This window comes from Colletotrichum fioriniae, assembly GCF_027942845.1.
Source record: "Colletotrichum fioriniae strain IMI 355084 chromosome Unknown scaffold_16, whole genome shotgun sequence".
Classification (NCBI taxonomy): domain Eukaryota; kingdom Fungi; phylum Ascomycota; class Sordariomycetes; order Glomerellales; family Glomerellaceae; genus Colletotrichum; species Colletotrichum fioriniae.
The window spans coordinates 1,167,322-1,183,352 of record NW_027076852.1 but is presented as its reverse complement, the minus strand read 5'-3'; the positions used below and the strand labels follow the sequence as shown (position 1 = coordinate 1,183,352).

Genomic DNA, 16,031 nt, shown 5'->3' with positions numbered 1-16,031 from the left:
TCGATACGCCTAATACAACGGCGTGAATCCAGATGTGCCGGGATAAGGTGACATTCTGCGGACACTTGCAATGCTCTATTCTGCAACAGTACGGGTGAAGGGGACCGACAAGGCGTAAACGACAGATGCCGAGATAAACAACCCCGGATTCCAATCAATTACGTTTTATGATAGGAGCAGTCATGCGACATGAGATCACCACGCCTTCTTATCGATTGGTGTTTGGAGAACGGCCGACGGGCGGAGCCAATGCGGGGGTTGCCAGACACAAGCCTCTTACGGTATCGGGCAAAAGCTCTTATCAGCCCGCACCCAGCTCCGCACTTGCAACTCCCCAGCAGCCACCACCACCACTACCACTCTCACACAATTGGGGATAATCCCATACTCGGGATAGATAGCCAGACGAGGCATGAGAGAAAGGCGTCTCATTCGCTGGGTGAGATAGTTCCGAGGAGGCCAGGGCGGGGTAGTTTGGAGACGTTGGCTTTGGTTGCATGTATATCTACCACACTAGGAAGCAGAATAACCTGTTCTGGCCTTCAATCTCATAACGAAAAGTGAATCCCTCACTCAATACATTGTCTTGAAACCACTTGATTAATATAATCAACTTTGCACTCAATTCTTCCACCATGGGCAAGACTGGTATCCGTACGGCCAATAAGGTCAGCTTTGATAAGCCGGCTTCTGAGCAAGCTGGCCTGCATGTAAGTGCCCAAGTGCCGTTGATGTACGTCTCAAGCATCAAGTTTATTGACAGCAAAACTAGAACAGGTGGCATCCGGACAGTGAGTGGTTTAATTGACAATAGTCCAAGCCACACTGCTCTCTAACTAGCCCACTCCTAAAGTCCCCTTCTCTGGCACCATCAAGAATGGCGAGACAGTCAAGATTGAATGCGTAGACTGGTAGATCACCCCTCTTTCTTTCACCTGCGTCTGTTACCGTTATATTCTAGAGACTCACGCAAAACACCAGGACTGGTGGCCAGATTGGCAACAACGACTCGGCGGACGACATGCTCAATGTCGACCTGACCAAGATCCACTACCTCAGCGGTCCGTTTGAGGTCGAGGACGCTCAGCCGGGTGACCTGCTCCTAGTGGAGATTATGGACGTCCAGCCGTTTGAGGATCAACCGTGGGGTTTTACGGGTGTGTTTGATAAGAATAACGGCGGTGGGTTCTTGGATGAGATGTATCCTACTGCGTAAGTCGTCTCATTGTCACGTCACATCACCCATTTTCACAAACGTGGACAGCATTACCTATTATATTTGTTGAGAGTTGTCCTCATCATCAACCTTATCCCTCCTCTCAAACCACCAAGAAGGAATGCAAAGCTAACACGCGACTGCGTAAAAAAAGGGCAAAAGCAATCTGGGACTTTGAAGGAATCTACTGCACCTCGAGACACATCCCCGGTGTCAAATTTGCCGGGCTCATCCACCCGGGCATCCTGGGGTGCGCCCCCTCCGCCGAGGTCCTCGACACCTGGAACGCGCGCGAGGGCGAGCTCATCGCGGCCAACAAGCTCGACCGCGACGTCGCGAAGCCGCCGGAGCCGATTAACGTGCACGCCGGCGCTGCGGATGCGGAGCTGAAGGAGAAGGTTGGTAAAGAGGGGGCTAGGACGATTCCTGGACGGCCTGAGCATGGTGGGAACTGCGAGTGAGTTTCTGAGCATTCGATTCTTCGGTTTTTACCTCCAAGGGATTTCGACGAGAAATCTTTGGGGGAGATGAGAAGACTTGGTGATTATGACGAACGAGGGTTACTGACTTTGAGGGAAACAGTATTAAGAATCTGAGCAGAGGAAGTAAAGTTTACCTCCCCGTCCACGTTCCCGGCGCCAAATTCAGTGTCGGCGACCTACACTTCTCCCGTAAGTTTTTTATCTACCTGACTTTCTCTCTCTGTCCGACTCTCAAATGGGCTATACCCGTATCATCAGGTAGCCAGCTAACCATATCCAAGAGGGCGACGGAGAAATCTCCTTTTGCGGCGCCATCGAGATGGCGGGCGTCATCACGATAAACTTCAAAGTCATCAAGAACGGCGTCGCCGACCTGGACCTAAAGTCACCCATCTATATCCCCGGCCCCGTCGAGCCGCAGTTCGGCCCCGGGCGTCACATTTACTTTGAAGGGTTCTCTGTCGACCAGCACGGCAAGCAGCATTACATGGATGTTACTGTTGCCTATCGCCAGACGTGTCTTCGTACGTTTCCTCCTCTCTCTGTCATCCTTCTCTCCTTTTACTTCTCCCTGGTAGCATTTTCTTCACCGCTTCCTTGAAGTTACAATCGGAAGTAGGATTGGCTGTGTTCGCTAACGCAAACAACAAAAAGGCGTCATCGAATACCTCCGCCGCTTCGGCTACAGCGACTACCAAGTCTACCTCCTTATGTCCTGCGCGCCCATCCAGGGCCACGTCGCGGGCATCGTCGACATTCCCAATGCGTGTACGACCATTGGCCTACCCATGGATATTTTCGACTTTGATATTTCGCCGGGCGCGGGCAAGGTCGAAAAGCGGGACCTGGGCAGCTGCGCTTTCGCGACGGGCGTCACGGAGGGGACTGTTACCAAGGGAGGGGCGAATAGTCAGCATAGCTACGGTGGTGGGTTGACGTATAAGGAGTGAGGAATGAGGAATGAGGTTGGGGTTGTGAAAAGATGATTTGAGTGTGAGATGAGAGGCCTTTTTTTTTTTGAGATGGAAGCTTGGTTTGACTTGTTCCCCCTTTCCCTTCATTTTTTTTGTTACTGTTTCCTTTATATCGCGAGCGATCGAATGAGAATTGCGAAGCCAAGTTTGACTGGAGTCCAATGAGGTTGGGCAAGCGTAGTCACGAGATATTGTAGTCGTCGAGTTTTCATGTGAATTTCACTCATGAGATGCCAAACTCATCGTTCAGCCGTGACATTTCACTTTCCAATGGAATGTCTCGATTTGAAAAACCAAGCCAAACTCCCCAAAGCATCGGCTCCCGTTCCTCATATAACCGTGCCCAACAACTCCGCCCCGCCATGCGTATATCAATAGGCTCTCTGTCTCTATTCATCAAAAGTCCGGAATCTCAGTCATGGCAGTATGTCCCGTCGCGCCCGTATGGATCCTGGCCTCGGCCGTACCGCTACCCAACCAGTCACAGCCAGGAGCATCACACTTGCGCAGCGCATTATCGCCAAAGACAGCACCAGCACCAGCACCAGCACCACCAGCAGAAGCACCGGCGCCGCCCGAAGCACCACCACCACCACCCGCAGGCTCATCCTTGATCTCGCTGAAGCCCATATGCCCCGTCGCCTTGGCGTGCTTGTTGGCCTCCCGCTGCCCGTTGCCCAGCCAGTCGCACCCGCCCACGGTACACCGCAGCAAGAACTCGGTGGTATCCGTAAAGTAGTGCATCTCGTGCAGCTTGCGAATCAGCGCGCGCGTGCGGTCGAGAACCTCGTCGTCGGCGGTGCTCCAGTTTGTCCTGTCGAGTTCCGGGGGCAGGTCCGAGTGGGAGTAGTCGGGCGGCTCCGAGGGGCTGCAGGCGATGCGGTCGTAATGGATGCCCGAGTAGACGAGGATGCAGCGCGATTCTTTATTCTCGCCGAAGCGCAGCGGGTTCTGGGATTTGACGTCGAAAGCGACGACCTCGAGATCGAAGAGGTCCGAGAAGATGCCGAGCTCGATGGCGCCGCCCCAGCGTTCTGGGTCTTGGATTGTGCGGATGTACTTTTCGACGGGCATGTCGAGGACGGCTTCGGGGTAGTCGTCTGGGTGCTGGCGGATGTAGTCTGCTACCATTTTGCGGAGCTCCTTGGCTTCCATTTGTTTGCCTGGGATGGCGCCGCCGAAGGCGGTGAAGAGGCAGCTGTTGTCGTCGGGCATCACGCGGAGGACTTGGGTTACGTGTCAGATGAGAGATGCAGTTTGGGGATGGGAGTGGGCAGGTACTCACGTAACGTCGACTCGCGCTCCGGCCACGGGATGCTGATGTCCGAAGGGGACGGGTCGGCATCGGGGTTGAAGCGGGGTTTCTTGAACGCTTCCGGGCCTCGAGATGCCGGAGCGGCGGCGGCGGGCGGTGGTGTGATTGCGCGATGGTGGGCCGGCTCGATGCTGAAGGACTGGCCGTTGAGGCCGAGGTCTTTGGCGTTGGCGTCCTTGTGCTCGAGGGTCAGGGTCTGGAGGGGCCAGCCGTACTTGAGGCTGAATTCGGCGATGCCCGTCTTGTCCTTGATCTCATTGAAGAGGTCCCCGACTGTTGCGGTGTCCTCGAGGGAGACGACGCCTGTGCCTCCCGGACCCTTGTATCTGGCTCTCATTGTGAATGTGGATGTGGACGTGCTTTGCTGAAGCTGAAGGGATCTGTGAGATGATGAGTATGTGGGTCAAAGTCAAGATAGCAAGCTGAATAGATGTCTGATGGCGCAGTGACGCACAGGCTTCAAATTGAGATAGAGTAGCGACTGACGGTAGACGACGATCTTGGGCGGGAACGGATCCGGACGGACAACTGATGGTCACCAAGCTCTTGATGGCGGGGTTCGAACGGAGGGGTTTATCTTATCGCAGAGTACCAACGGCGGGTTCTCACTCTGGAGACTCGAGTGCCAAAGAATCTGGACGGGAGACGTAAGGTAGGTAAGTACGTGCGTTGAGTTGGACCGATTGGACTCAAGTTTCGATCCTGATTAGCTTCGTAGAGTCTTCCGGTGTGAGACAAGTGAGGCGAGGGTCCTCGGCGAAGGAGGCGGGAGGGACGCTTCTGCAGCTTTGTTGGATCCAAAACGATGGAGTTGACTTGCAGCGGTGACACCGCAAGGTTAAGGTAAGGTAGAGTAGAGCAACTGCCGCCGAGAGTTCGGATGCACTAGAAGCTTCTCCGCTTATGAAGTAGCTCTAGAAAGCTGCTTTGAACAGGTCGTGTGATGCTGGGAACGTGGGACGGAGCGGGAAATCGAGTCTGAGCGTTTCGACAGCTGGAACGTAGTAGGTATGTCAACCTAAGCACCCAAGATGGGCTAGGTCAGACCGAGGCTCTGGACCGCTCTGGTAGGGCAGCAGCTTTGTCCGACTCGAGAACCTAGTGTAGAGGATGACGGCGTCCACAGCTTGGTCCCGGTGCTGGGATTGGAGGTTTGTGCTTGTCTTTGATTGTTTCCGAGTGGAGAACTACTCCAATAAACGCTGCTGCAGTGACAATGACTTCATGGTTCCACGTTGCAATCGCCCACTTTGTCTTTCCTCCCCCCGAGTGCTTATAGAGTTGGTAGCTAAGTAGCGTTGCCAGTATGTTGCGAGCTATGAAGAGTGTTGATATAGAGCTGAGGATAGCTGTCTCCATTACCGTGGGACAGGTATTAAGTATCCCGTACATAGAACTGAGATATAGGATACCATAGCGCCAGGCCGGAGAGGTATTATCACAAGAACGAACTCTTAATGCTGTCCACAACACTTCGAGAAACATACCCTAATGATATCTCAGTGAAAGACTTGATCAGCTAACCAATGAGTCTTTTCTTTGCTTCTCTATATCATGATGAAGGAGAAGCTATTCAAAGAGGTGAGGAGTAAGGTACAAAAGATAGCACCTTCAAGTTCCTCCTCGCCCGTTTGGACAGCTAAAGGTACATCTTGAGGTACAAGAAACCATTGATCCAAGTCTCGTCCAATTGCCCGCCGCCAATGCGCCAGTTAGCCGAGGTGGAGCCGGAAGAGGCCACGACCGGCCCCGGGCTGGTTCCTTGCTAACATCCCCTCCCAGCACCACTTGTACCCGTAGCACCCTGGCCAGCTCCCGCCTCACTGCTTTCGCAAACCTTCAATTCCTCAGCTTCCCCCAAAGAAACGTAGTAACTTGTAAAATCCCACCTTTGCGACGGAAGCCCTCGACCCCTTCTTGTGCCCGACCTTGCCAATCAAGAGGGTCCAGTGTCTCGCTCGAATCCTTGTGCTTTCAATTGTCACCAGAGAGAAAAGGATTCCCTAAGCTGCCTTCGTTCTGCGATTCCCCAAAGAGGTTGGACGGAACTATGGCGACGCGCAGCGACGCGCCCGAAGTGCGCGAGTCCATCGAGGCCAAGGTCACCAAAGATGTCGAAATGACCGACGCACCCGACGCCAGCACCACCGAAGCCAAGCAACCCGAGCCGACTGTCTCTGCGGAACCGCCGCAATCTGACAAAATGGACATCGACGCGGGTGCGAATGCCGACGCCGATGCCGATGCCGATGCCGATGCGGACGCGGAAGGTGAAGTGGATGCAGACGCCGACGTGGACGCCGACGCAGACGCAGACGTAGACGCAGATGGCGAAGTTGACGCAGACGCTGATGCAGATGGAGACCCAGATGATGGTGTCGCATCACCCGTGGAATCCGAGCCTGGCGACCTTTTGGATGTCATCCAAACTATCAGCTCAACTGTGAGCAACTACAAGGATGAAGAGTACGTTCGGATTAGACGCACCCTTTGCCTGTCCTGCTGCTAATTACTTGTCATCGCAGCGGTGAATGGTGGGCGGCTAGTTTCCAGCGCATCCCGAACAAGCGTCAACTGCCAGATTACTTTGAGATCATTGAGAACCCCATCGCCTTTAGTACCATTCGCGTATGTCCTACCTACCCGTGGAGCCTTATTAGCACGACACGAGACTGACCCCGAGCAGCACAAGATTCAAAAAAAGCTGTACACAGATTTCCCCGAGTTCGTTCGCGATCTTGCACAGATTTGTCACAATGCGCAGGTTTACAACCGGCCTTCCTCGGCCATATTTAAGAGTGCCACCGTCATCCGAGACCTTTTCAAGAAGGAGTTACAGAAACTTGTTGCCAAAGGCACCATCAAGTCTGAAGAGGCTGAGCTTCCCGACTTGGGCGAGCTCCCGCCCGCGGAAGACTCATCGCCAGAGGCCGAATCCGAAGAGGACGAAGGAGAAGAGGAGGAGGAGGAAGAGGAAGAGGAGGAAGACGATGAGTCCGACGATGACGGAAAACGTCGACGAAGCAGGAGGCGTGGCCGGACTTCACTCACCAAGCGCCAGCTCGAGGAGGCCCGGGAGGAAGACGAACATAAGAAGCGCGGCCGCCCTCCCAAAGTCTTGACACCGCTCGAGGCGCGTATTCACAACGTCATCAAGGGCCTGCGCAAGTTCCAGTCAGACGACGGTGACCTGCTCATTGGTCCCTTTGAGAAGCTGCCCGATAAGCTTGCGAACCCGGACTATTACCAGGTCATCACCAACCCCATTGCGCTCGACAACATCAAGAGGAATGCTAAGAGGAAGAAATACTCGACTGTCGACGATGCGCTCAAGGATATCGATCTCATGTTCAACAACGCAAAGGAGTACAATGAGGAGGCCAGTGATATTTACGAAGCCGCCGTCGAGCTGCAGAAGCAAGCACGTGAGCTGGTTGCGCAGGAAAAGTCGAGGCCGGACGATGAATTCCGTGACGAGGATGGCAAGCTGCCACTATCGGAAATTCAGCACAATGGCCAGGCATGGCGAGTCGGTACGTTTTGTTCCGGTACCTGGGCTGGTTAAAATGATGACTTGGGGTGAGTGCTAACAACTCCTGTGTAGGCGACTGGGTGCATATTCGCAATGTCAACGACATGGCCAAGCCCATTGTTGCGCAAATATTCCGAACTTGGCAAGACCGAGCAGGACAGCGATGGATCAACGCCTGCTGGTACTACCGTCCCGAGCAGACGGTGCACAGGTTCGAGAAGCACTTTTTCGAGAACGAGGTGGCTAAGACGGGCCAGTACCGCGACCACCAGATCGAAGAGGTGCTCGACCGATGCTTCGTCATGTTCGTTACGCGGTTCAATAAAGGACGGCCGCGTACGCTGCCGGCGGATAAGGAGGTGTACGTGTGCGAGTCTCGGTACAACGAGGCGACTTGTAAATTCAACAAGATCAAGACGTGGACGAGCTGCGTGCCCGACGAAGTGCGGGAGAAGGACTACGAGATGAAGCTGTTTGATCAGCCGCGGCGGCTCAAGAAGGTGCCTAGCCCGATCAAACACTTACTGCAGGCGGATGCGAAGGAAACGGATGAGCTCCCGAAGCCGACCTGGGGGGCTGCAAACGCACCGCCCATTATTGGTGCCGTGCATCGGCGCCCTCGAGAATCAAACGTGAGTTTGGATGTGATTCATCTGGTTTTCCCTGCTGTTGTTTCTTTCGTTTGGTCTATCAGACTGGTGGTTCTGGGCCGGCTTGTCATTACGGGTGTGTGTTTCTTGCACGAATACCTCCACGCTGGAATACCACACAGCCTTACCGTGCCGCCTCCTGGATGAAGGAGGTGGATGGGACAATTGCCAACCCTCCAACAGCACCAGCACCAGCACCACCACACCCTCTCGTCGTCCCTCTCGGTTATGCAGTGCAGTGCAGGCAGATAAAGGGAGCGACGCGTGTGGGATAACAACACCCTGCATCCCGTATCAGACGTGCTTTGCAGCAGAATTTTGTGCCCTCACCTCTTGCTCTCACTCTTGTTCTCATCCTCATCCTCATCTTCATCCTCACCCTCACCTTCACTTTTGCTTTGCAATTTTCAAACTCACCCTCAATTTCACTCTTTTTATTGCGCGTTAGTTTTTTCTACTCTTGCAGCCTACCTTTTGGGCTTCACTTGACCTTCACCTTGGTTCACCATTGCTGACAAAATTGACTTTGGTCGTACAGGAGTCTCCTCCACCTGAGCCCACGCCTTCTCCGCCGCCCATGAGCCAAGAGCCTGCGCGACGGCCTTCAGTTCTTCAGGCGATGCGCCAGACGCCGAGCGACATGTCGATGGGTAATCCTCCCACGCCTTATGGGCACGGAATGGGAGCTGCGCCGTCTCCGTCGCCAGCAATGTATGCTCAGCAGTACACGCCTCAGCATGCTTCAGCATCGCCAGTCGCGGTGAACCATCAAACGCCGGTGCCTCTACCCCAACTTCCTCACCAGGCGTCTCACTCTCCGCAGCAGCCCATCCGCCCCATGTACCAGCAGCAGGGATTTGCGCCTAGCCCGTTCCAGCACCAGCAACACCCACAGCGCCCACAGCACCATCAGCAGCAGCAGCAGCAGCAGCACCATCCCCACCACGCACCACAGCATATGCACCCTCAGCAGCAGCAGCAACACAACCACCAAGGCCCTGCCCCTCCAGCGCCTCAGTTCCAGCAGCACCAACAGCAGCACCACCTCCCGCCGCACCATCAGGCCCAAGCGCCGGTCCCACAGCAGCAGCACCACCACCAGCAACAGCACGGCCACCACCAAATGCATCCACAAATGATGCCAGCAAATCCCATGAGCGGACCGACCTACAACCATCATCAAATGCAGCCTCATCCCGCTGCAGCCCGCACCCCCATGGCCAACACGCCCAATGCCATGCAGCCCGCCAATGCCTACAACCCCCCTAGGCCTCCCGAGGTTTTTACCCTGGCCGAATCCCTCAACGACCAGATCCCCGAAGAGGTGCGCAGCCAGTACAACAGGGACGAGAACGGCAGAATCTTTTTCTACTCTACACCGCCCATCGCCCGCCCCGAACACGGCCTCGCCCCGGACAATGCCAACTCGGGCCACAGCCTCGCCTACCTTGCTAAGAGCAACCCGCAATGGCTGGCCGAACGCGCCTCCCGCGCAAAGCCCTTTGCCGTCGCCAAGCAGAAGGAGTTGAAGGTCAAGATGGCCCTCGACAAGGTCACCGAACCCGCCAAGGGGAAGACGGGCGATGAGCTGCGCGACTGGGCCGCCGATTCCCTGGTCCGCTACGTCGAGGCGCACGCCCAGGAAACGTCGCGCATGCGCGAGGATGGCGATCTGGACGGGCATGATCGCCTCATGAAGGAGCAGCGCGCCGCCCGCCGCAAGAAGACGAGAAAGGAATTGGAAGAGGAGGAGGAGCGAGCCGACGAGGCGAAGCGTGCCAATTACCTTGAGGACATCTACTTTGTCCACTCCAGTCTGCGCACGCCCAAGCCTGCTCACTGATTGATGGATTGAACAACGTCAATGTGTATTCTAATCGACACCATCCCTGCTTATCTCCGTCCCTTGGATTGTAGTAGGCTTGCATCCAAGGGCCTTGATTGTGGCAGGGAGGATCGATCTCCTGGGTAGAAAGGGAGCGGAGTTTTTTCGGCGGGTCGGACTGCTGTGATACCTATTGGCTTTTTGGAGTTTTGAGGGGGGAACGAAATGGCTCATTGTATCAAAAAGATTATCATCGTCAGGGCATCATGATACGCTATTCATGATGCCTGTTCAAGTACCTAATTTGCACAATTGAGATGAACAGTATTCAGAGCTCCCGTTGTCTCCAGTCGTGTTGATTATCATAACCTTTGATGAACTTATAGTCTACAAGGAGGGGCTGCCAATTGTTGATGGATGTTCAATCTAATGATAACTTTCACTTGGTATCTATTTATGAGCATTAATCCAAGTGCGTTTGCCACGATCCGAATCCGAATGGCTGATTCTAAAATCCTGAGCTCATACCGAATCCATCAGCGATACGCTGAACCAGACACCTTCATGTTCTCCAATACCATGCACCCTCCAACCTCGAAGCCTTTGAAGGGAGTGGGACATACAGAAATGAACAAGACAAAGGGGCTGAACGTGGAAGCCAAGCTCTGTGAGTGGCTGGCGGCTGTCCCTGCGCCTGTCGAGGGAGCGGCCCGGCCGAGTTCCTCCGGCTATCTTTACCTTACCTTACCTTCCCTAACTTAAGGTCTGGAAACCTTCTATGCTTCTTTGGCAGTTTTTTGCCTCAGGACCCTTGGCCCATAATAAATGCTGCTTTGCACCAATAAGACGCAGATAGACGGAGGCTTCGAGTGCAGCGAACCCGACAGGTTCGAGCAGGGCCCGACTAGGGGTACTAGCGTAGATCTGATTCGCCCCCCCCGAGGTCATGTGCCGGGCTGTGTGACTCTACCGCTGAATCTTGAGCGAGTTACTTAGCATTTGGATGTTCTATCTCTGACGAGATCTCAATGTTGAGATGCACCAAATTGACCAAATGAAAGCTGTTCATTCCTATAAGGCTGCTTCTACTCAGTCAATCTTTGGAAACTCACAAAAGATGTGAAACGAATACTCTGCCAATCGACATATGAATCGCAAATGTTAGTGTATTAAATAGAGTAAACCCACCATCCGACCCAAGCGGACGTTTGTGGTGCCGCCCACTTTACACTCAGAGCCACCTTAGAGATCGGACCCTTGCCTTTGGGCGAACCGATTCGCGTGGTGAGGGGCAAATGCAGCGCAACACGCTAATTGAGCCTCTCCAAAGGCGGCTAAGACTGATTCGCTGACGTTCTTGACTTCTAGTTCCGACTACACCTCTCACCTCTCCTTACTCTTACTCATAACCGCCTTTCGCCTTCTCACTTCCGACTTCATCTTTCTACCTCAACCCTCTCTCTCAACCCGCGAGTATACGTTCGTCTTCACCCTCTTAACCCCGAGGAAACCGACACACGCACACATCCGATCGTCCAACTTCTCTCACCCACCCAACTTAGTTTCTTCTTTCCTGATCGTTTATCCGGGTGTATCTGGTTGAAGCATTTCGGCTAGTGGCGTTCATCCACCAAGTCTTGAACCCTTCTTCTTGTCGTCGGACCGAGGACTTAGAATTCGTTTCCAAAGTCTTTGCTTTCTTTTTCTTTACCTTGCTGTGCTTGTCTCTCTCTTGAGTTCGAGCCATCCGCGATTCTCCCGGTCTTTATTCTGCATAGCCCGTCCTTGTTCTCTTGGGTGGCGTCGGCGTTTCGTTCGGATTGTAGGAAAACTTTACGACTTGACGGCTCCAACACATCCACGGCTCACATCGGTGTTTCGCCTCTATCTTGCTCTCAGTCACCTTTCTGATTGAGATATCTGGTTACATCGAATTCTTCATTAGGTGTCAATTGAAGGGTCCAAGCCAAAACCGACTCGAGGCTATCGACAACAGAGCCTTGTCACTGTTCGATACAACGATCGGCATTTCTCCTCTCTACATTTCCAGCGACCTGGGAAGTCTAGTAACCCGGCCGTCCAAGATCTACGGCCACTTCCGAACCTCGGAACCGAGAGTGTACTTGGGCCAGCCAGGCCAGCACCAAAGACTAAATCGACAACTGGGTCGCCATAGCCTCAGTATCAAATCAATCCCCTTCTGTTCCCAATCTGTTCGGCCAAGATTTACGGCCGCTCGAAATCCCTGAAGCAAAGTTTGAGTCAGAGACTCAGCCAGAACAGAGGTTCTATCGCGAACTTTGGCTTTTGAGAACCCGGTCTGGTTCTCGATCAACATATACGGCCAGCTTCTAGGTGGTCGCTCAGGGCAAAGTTTGCCATCTTCGATGAGTACCACGGTTTCCACGATTGATTCCGCATTCGCCAAACTCAATTCCCTCCCGCCACGGCCCAGGGGCTCGGTCACAACACCCAACCTTGATCCTCTTTCTGGGATTCCCAGAGGGTTCCCGGTACCTTGACTATCACCAAGGGCTTTCAAGAGGGTTCCCGGCACCTTGACTATCACGAACAAACTTCAAGTATCCTTTGGATACAGATAACTTGCTCAGAGATACCACACGGGTTCACATCGTCGGCTTCATTTCCAGCACTATAAGATGGACTCCCAAACCTCTTCTCTGCAGTCCTCGGACGTAGCAGAAACATCTCACTCATCTCCTATTTCTCCTACACAACCACCTACTTCCTTGGGAGATTTTAGCAAGCTGTTTGAGAATCTGCGAGTTCGCGAGACTTCTACTTCATCTACACGTATTCTCTCGTCGCCAGACAGAGTCTACTCTTCTTCTTTACATTGCTTTGAGCCTCTTTGCGAGTCAAAGAGTCCCTCAAGCAAACAGTCTCAGCCACTTCTTCTCCTCCCTCTCATATTCACCGCAGAAGAAATGGCTAGAACTGGCAGCAAGCGCAACTACCAGTCCTTGGACTTGGCCGAGGCCAAAAGGCCAAAGGTCGAGTCCAAGGACAAGAAGCCTGTCGCCGCAGCCGTCGCTGTCGGAATGGTAGCTCGGGCCTCTTCAGACTCGGGCTACCATTCCGACTCGTCCGCCGCCGCCGCCGCCGCCGACAACGACAACGCAGGAGAAAGGCTCTTCAACAAGCAAACCGCAAAGAGACCTCCTCCCAGCTCACAGCTCCCCTTGCCCGCCCGTCTACAGCAGCGCTTCGGCGCTCGTGACGAGTCCTTGGCCCTGGCTTACCCGGAGCAATTCGCCCGCGGTCTGTACATCTACGCCGACGGCTCCAACATCTCCGTCTCCTTCTTCAACGACCTCAAGAAGCGCATGGGCATATCCAGAGACCAGCGCCTCTCAACCTCCGCCTTCTCCTTCCACGCATTCAGGGGAATACTCGAACGAGGCAGAGAGGTTAAGGAGGGCGTGATCGTTGGCTCTCGCAATAACAAGGCCGGCAATAACAGATCCTCCTCCTCCGTCCCCCTGTACCTGCAGGAGGCCGAGGCGTGTGATTACACCGCCAAGGTCCTCCAGCGGGTACCCGCAGAAAGTCCCTCGTCTGCGGGCTCCTTCGCCATGAAGGAGCAGGGGGTGGACGAGACGGTCCAGCACCACATGCGCAAGGCCGTGCTCGACAACCTCGGTGCTCCAGGCGTCATGATTCTCGCTACGGGCGACGGCAACCTCGACGGCGATATGGAGGGAGGTTTCCCCGCCGCCGTGCAGTCCGCCCTCGCAAACGGCTGGGTCGTCGAGGTCTACCACTTCGCTGAGTCCGCCCACTCTACCTGGCGCGATCCGCGGTTCCTCCACAACCCGGAATGGGACGGCCGCCTCACATGTCACGCGCTCGACGAGTTCGTGTTTGACATGGACGCGAAGCAGCAGCAGCCCGCCACCCCGCTCGGAGCAGAGGTACCTCGCACAGCAAAGAGGACCAGACGCGAGAGCCGGCCGGCCTACGTGCCGTCTTGGACCCTGCCACCTGCTCAACAGGCAGCCTCCGTCTCTCTTCCCCCGGCAGCAGCGACAGCGGCAGCCGTCACTCCTCCGCCAAGTCCTCCGCTGGAGATGGCACCCGCGAGTCCAGAGGAGATGGCCCAAGCCGGGCAGATAGCCGAGCTGGTGGGCAAGCTCAAGCCGGAGTTAATACCCGTCATCGCTGCCTCCCTCCTCCGCGCCGCCTCGGCCACTCCTCCTCCTACTGCTCCTGCTCCCGCTCCAGCTCTCGCTCCCGCGCGTATTCCTTCCGCAGTACGTGGGGACGCCAGTAGCTTCGCCGGCGGTGTTATGGGCTACTTTGGAGCCCAGCTCCCCTCTCCGCCCGCCCTCTCCGCCTTCCCCCAGCCCTACCCTCTCCAGTACCCCCAAGCCACCTCCCACACGGCGGCCTTGGGCCAGTACCAGTACAACGGGGTCTGGGGGAACCAGGTGGGCAACTATGGGTACACCCGCTGAGTCATCGCGACCAGCCTTTTTAAACTCTCTTCTCTTCCCTTCCTCAAATCCCCTCGTCTATCGTCTTTTCTGCGTTGACTCAGCCGAAAGGTAGCAACCAGGTAGATTCTATAGCTTGGGGAAATGGGAAGGGCAAGACCGGTATATGGGAGGGGTACGCAGGCCTGAAAGACGGCCTGGCCCCGTGGATATTTAGGATGGTATACGGGAGGGGCACGTAGGCCTGAAAGACGGTTCTGGCCCCGAGGATTCTTCGGGTCGCCTTCGGGCTCGCCTTAGGGCTTTTTTGTTTTTTTGGCTTCGGGCAATTTAGGTATATGGGAGGGGTAGCAGGTCTGAAAGACGGCCTGGCCCCGGGGGTTTTTATGGGATTGGTATATGAGAGGGGGATAGGTGCCTGAAATATGGCCCTGATCCCCGTGGATTTGGGGAGGGAGAAGTGGGCAGGTTGGGAGTTTTTTGAACGCGATACTTTTCAGTATGACGTTTTTCTCCCATGTGCTGGTGAGCATAAAATGCGCTGGCGGGCATAAGATGCCTTTCTTTGAGCTTTGTTTCGTAAATACATTTTGTTCGTTGATACTTGACTGTTCCCTGCTTCTCTGTGATTGTCTGTATGCCTGTGTAGTTTTATATGCGAAGTATGAAATCGAATGCCTCACTGTCTCAAGATCTAACTACATGTCTTGAATTTGACTACGTTCCCTTTCCATGTCTTTGGGGACCTACATGTCTCCCTTGTACTGTTTAAACGGGATCTTGTGCCATCTCTCCGAGAGCTTTGAAACCAAATTAGTTCAACGCCGAAAGTGAGAACTTCCAGTAACGCCGTCACGCCAACACCGGGAGGTAGACCATCTTCCATTTAGGGAACCTCGCTCTTCTCCTTCTCATTGACACCATAGCTAGTTTATCATGTACCAGGAAGTAGGGACGACTCAATTTAGAGCTCAGTTCAGCATGTCTGCTCGGTCGGTCGCCGTGTATGGGCTCGTCCCTCCCTTTTTACCACTTTATCTCTAACCTCAGCGAAGCATCTCATTTTTGGCAGACGAACTCAAGACGGCATTCGTATAGCCAGGAAAACATACGTCTTGAGCCAAACAGGGAGAGGCGAAGATGGAAAGCGATAGGGCCGGTCCCAAAGGTTACATCTCAGACTAGCCTGTAACTGATATACTTCCCTCACGTCTAAGACCGTGGCGATGGTCCGCAACAGTACTACGGGACTACAATATATCCCATTTCAAACAGAGGTCTGGATCGATTTTGTTACTAGATAGTGTTTTTTCTTTTCGCCCAAATCAAGAGTCTTTTCATCCCGGTTGTGTGTTCGGGATAGGTTTGGGGAAAATTGCTTGGCGGCGTCTACTAGTCCTTTACGGGGTTGACCATCTAGAAGTCCTCGATTGCGGTTCGCAACAACACGAATCAAAGAGATCTCGCAAATCAAGAAGTTCTATGACAATGTTGCGAATAAGGTTTCTCAGTGAGCCTTGGTGCCACAGAATTGTTCAGGATTCAGAGTCGCGGGGAAAGATGAGCCGCTATCGTTGAAA

General features: G+C 54.3%; 6 protein-coding genes across 6 annotated transcripts; 5 read left to right on the top strand and 1 right to left on the bottom strand.

The window, feature by feature from the left end:
* Positions 1-731: 731 nt before the first annotated feature.
* N0V96_011179 (uncharacterized protein) lies at positions 732-2,648 on the top strand (the record flags this gene model as incomplete). The annotated part of the gene is made up of 6 exons (XM_065759183.1): positions 732-737; positions 962-1,212; positions 1,371-1,673; positions 1,799-1,887; positions 1,980-2,222; positions 2,353-2,648. 6 exons carry the CDS (start codon positions 732-734, stop codon positions 2,646-2,648), a joined length of 1,188 nt encoding a protein of 395 aa, XP_065612281.1.
* A 420-nt stretch (positions 2,649-3,068) lies between these two features.
* Positions 3,069-4,324, bottom strand: OTU1 (ubiquitin-specific protease otu1; the record flags this gene model as incomplete). The annotated part of the gene is made up of 2 exons (XM_053197284.2): positions 3,069-3,898; positions 3,958-4,324. The coding sequence occupies 2 exons, from the start codon at positions 4,322-4,324 to the stop codon at positions 3,069-3,071; spliced, it is 1,197 nt and encodes a 398-aa protein (XP_053045375.2).
* A 1,366-nt stretch (positions 4,325-5,690) lies between these two features.
* On the top strand, positions 5,691-6,496 carry N0V96_011177 (uncharacterized protein; the record flags this gene model as incomplete). The annotated part of the gene is made up of 2 exons (XM_065759182.1): positions 5,691-5,698; positions 5,980-6,496. 2 exons carry the CDS (start codon positions 5,691-5,693, stop codon positions 6,494-6,496), a joined length of 525 nt encoding a protein of 174 aa, XP_065612280.1.
* A 247-nt stretch (positions 6,497-6,743) lies between these two features.
* On the top strand, positions 6,744-7,552 carry N0V96_011176 (uncharacterized protein; the record flags this gene model as incomplete). The annotated part of the gene is made up of 2 exons (XM_065759181.1): positions 6,744-6,751; positions 6,787-7,552. The coding sequence occupies 2 exons, from the start codon at positions 6,744-6,746 to the stop codon at positions 7,550-7,552; spliced, it is 774 nt and encodes a 257-aa protein (XP_065612279.1).
* A 1,263-nt stretch (positions 7,553-8,815) lies between these two features.
* N0V96_011175 (uncharacterized protein) lies at positions 8,816-10,012 on the top strand (the record flags this gene model as incomplete). Its single annotated transcript, XM_065759180.1, has 2 exons — positions 8,816-8,819; positions 8,877-10,012. 2 exons carry the CDS (start codon positions 8,816-8,818, stop codon positions 10,010-10,012), a joined length of 1,140 nt encoding a protein of 379 aa, XP_065612278.1.
* A 2,930-nt stretch (positions 10,013-12,942) lies between these two features.
* Positions 12,943-14,472, top strand: N0V96_011174 (uncharacterized protein; the record flags this gene model as incomplete). The annotated part of the gene is made up of 1 exon (XM_053197281.1): positions 12,943-14,472. The coding sequence occupies one exon, from the start codon at positions 12,943-12,945 to the stop codon at positions 14,470-14,472; it is 1,530 nt and encodes a 509-aa protein (XP_053045372.1).
* Positions 14,473-16,031: the final 1,559 nt, after the last annotated feature.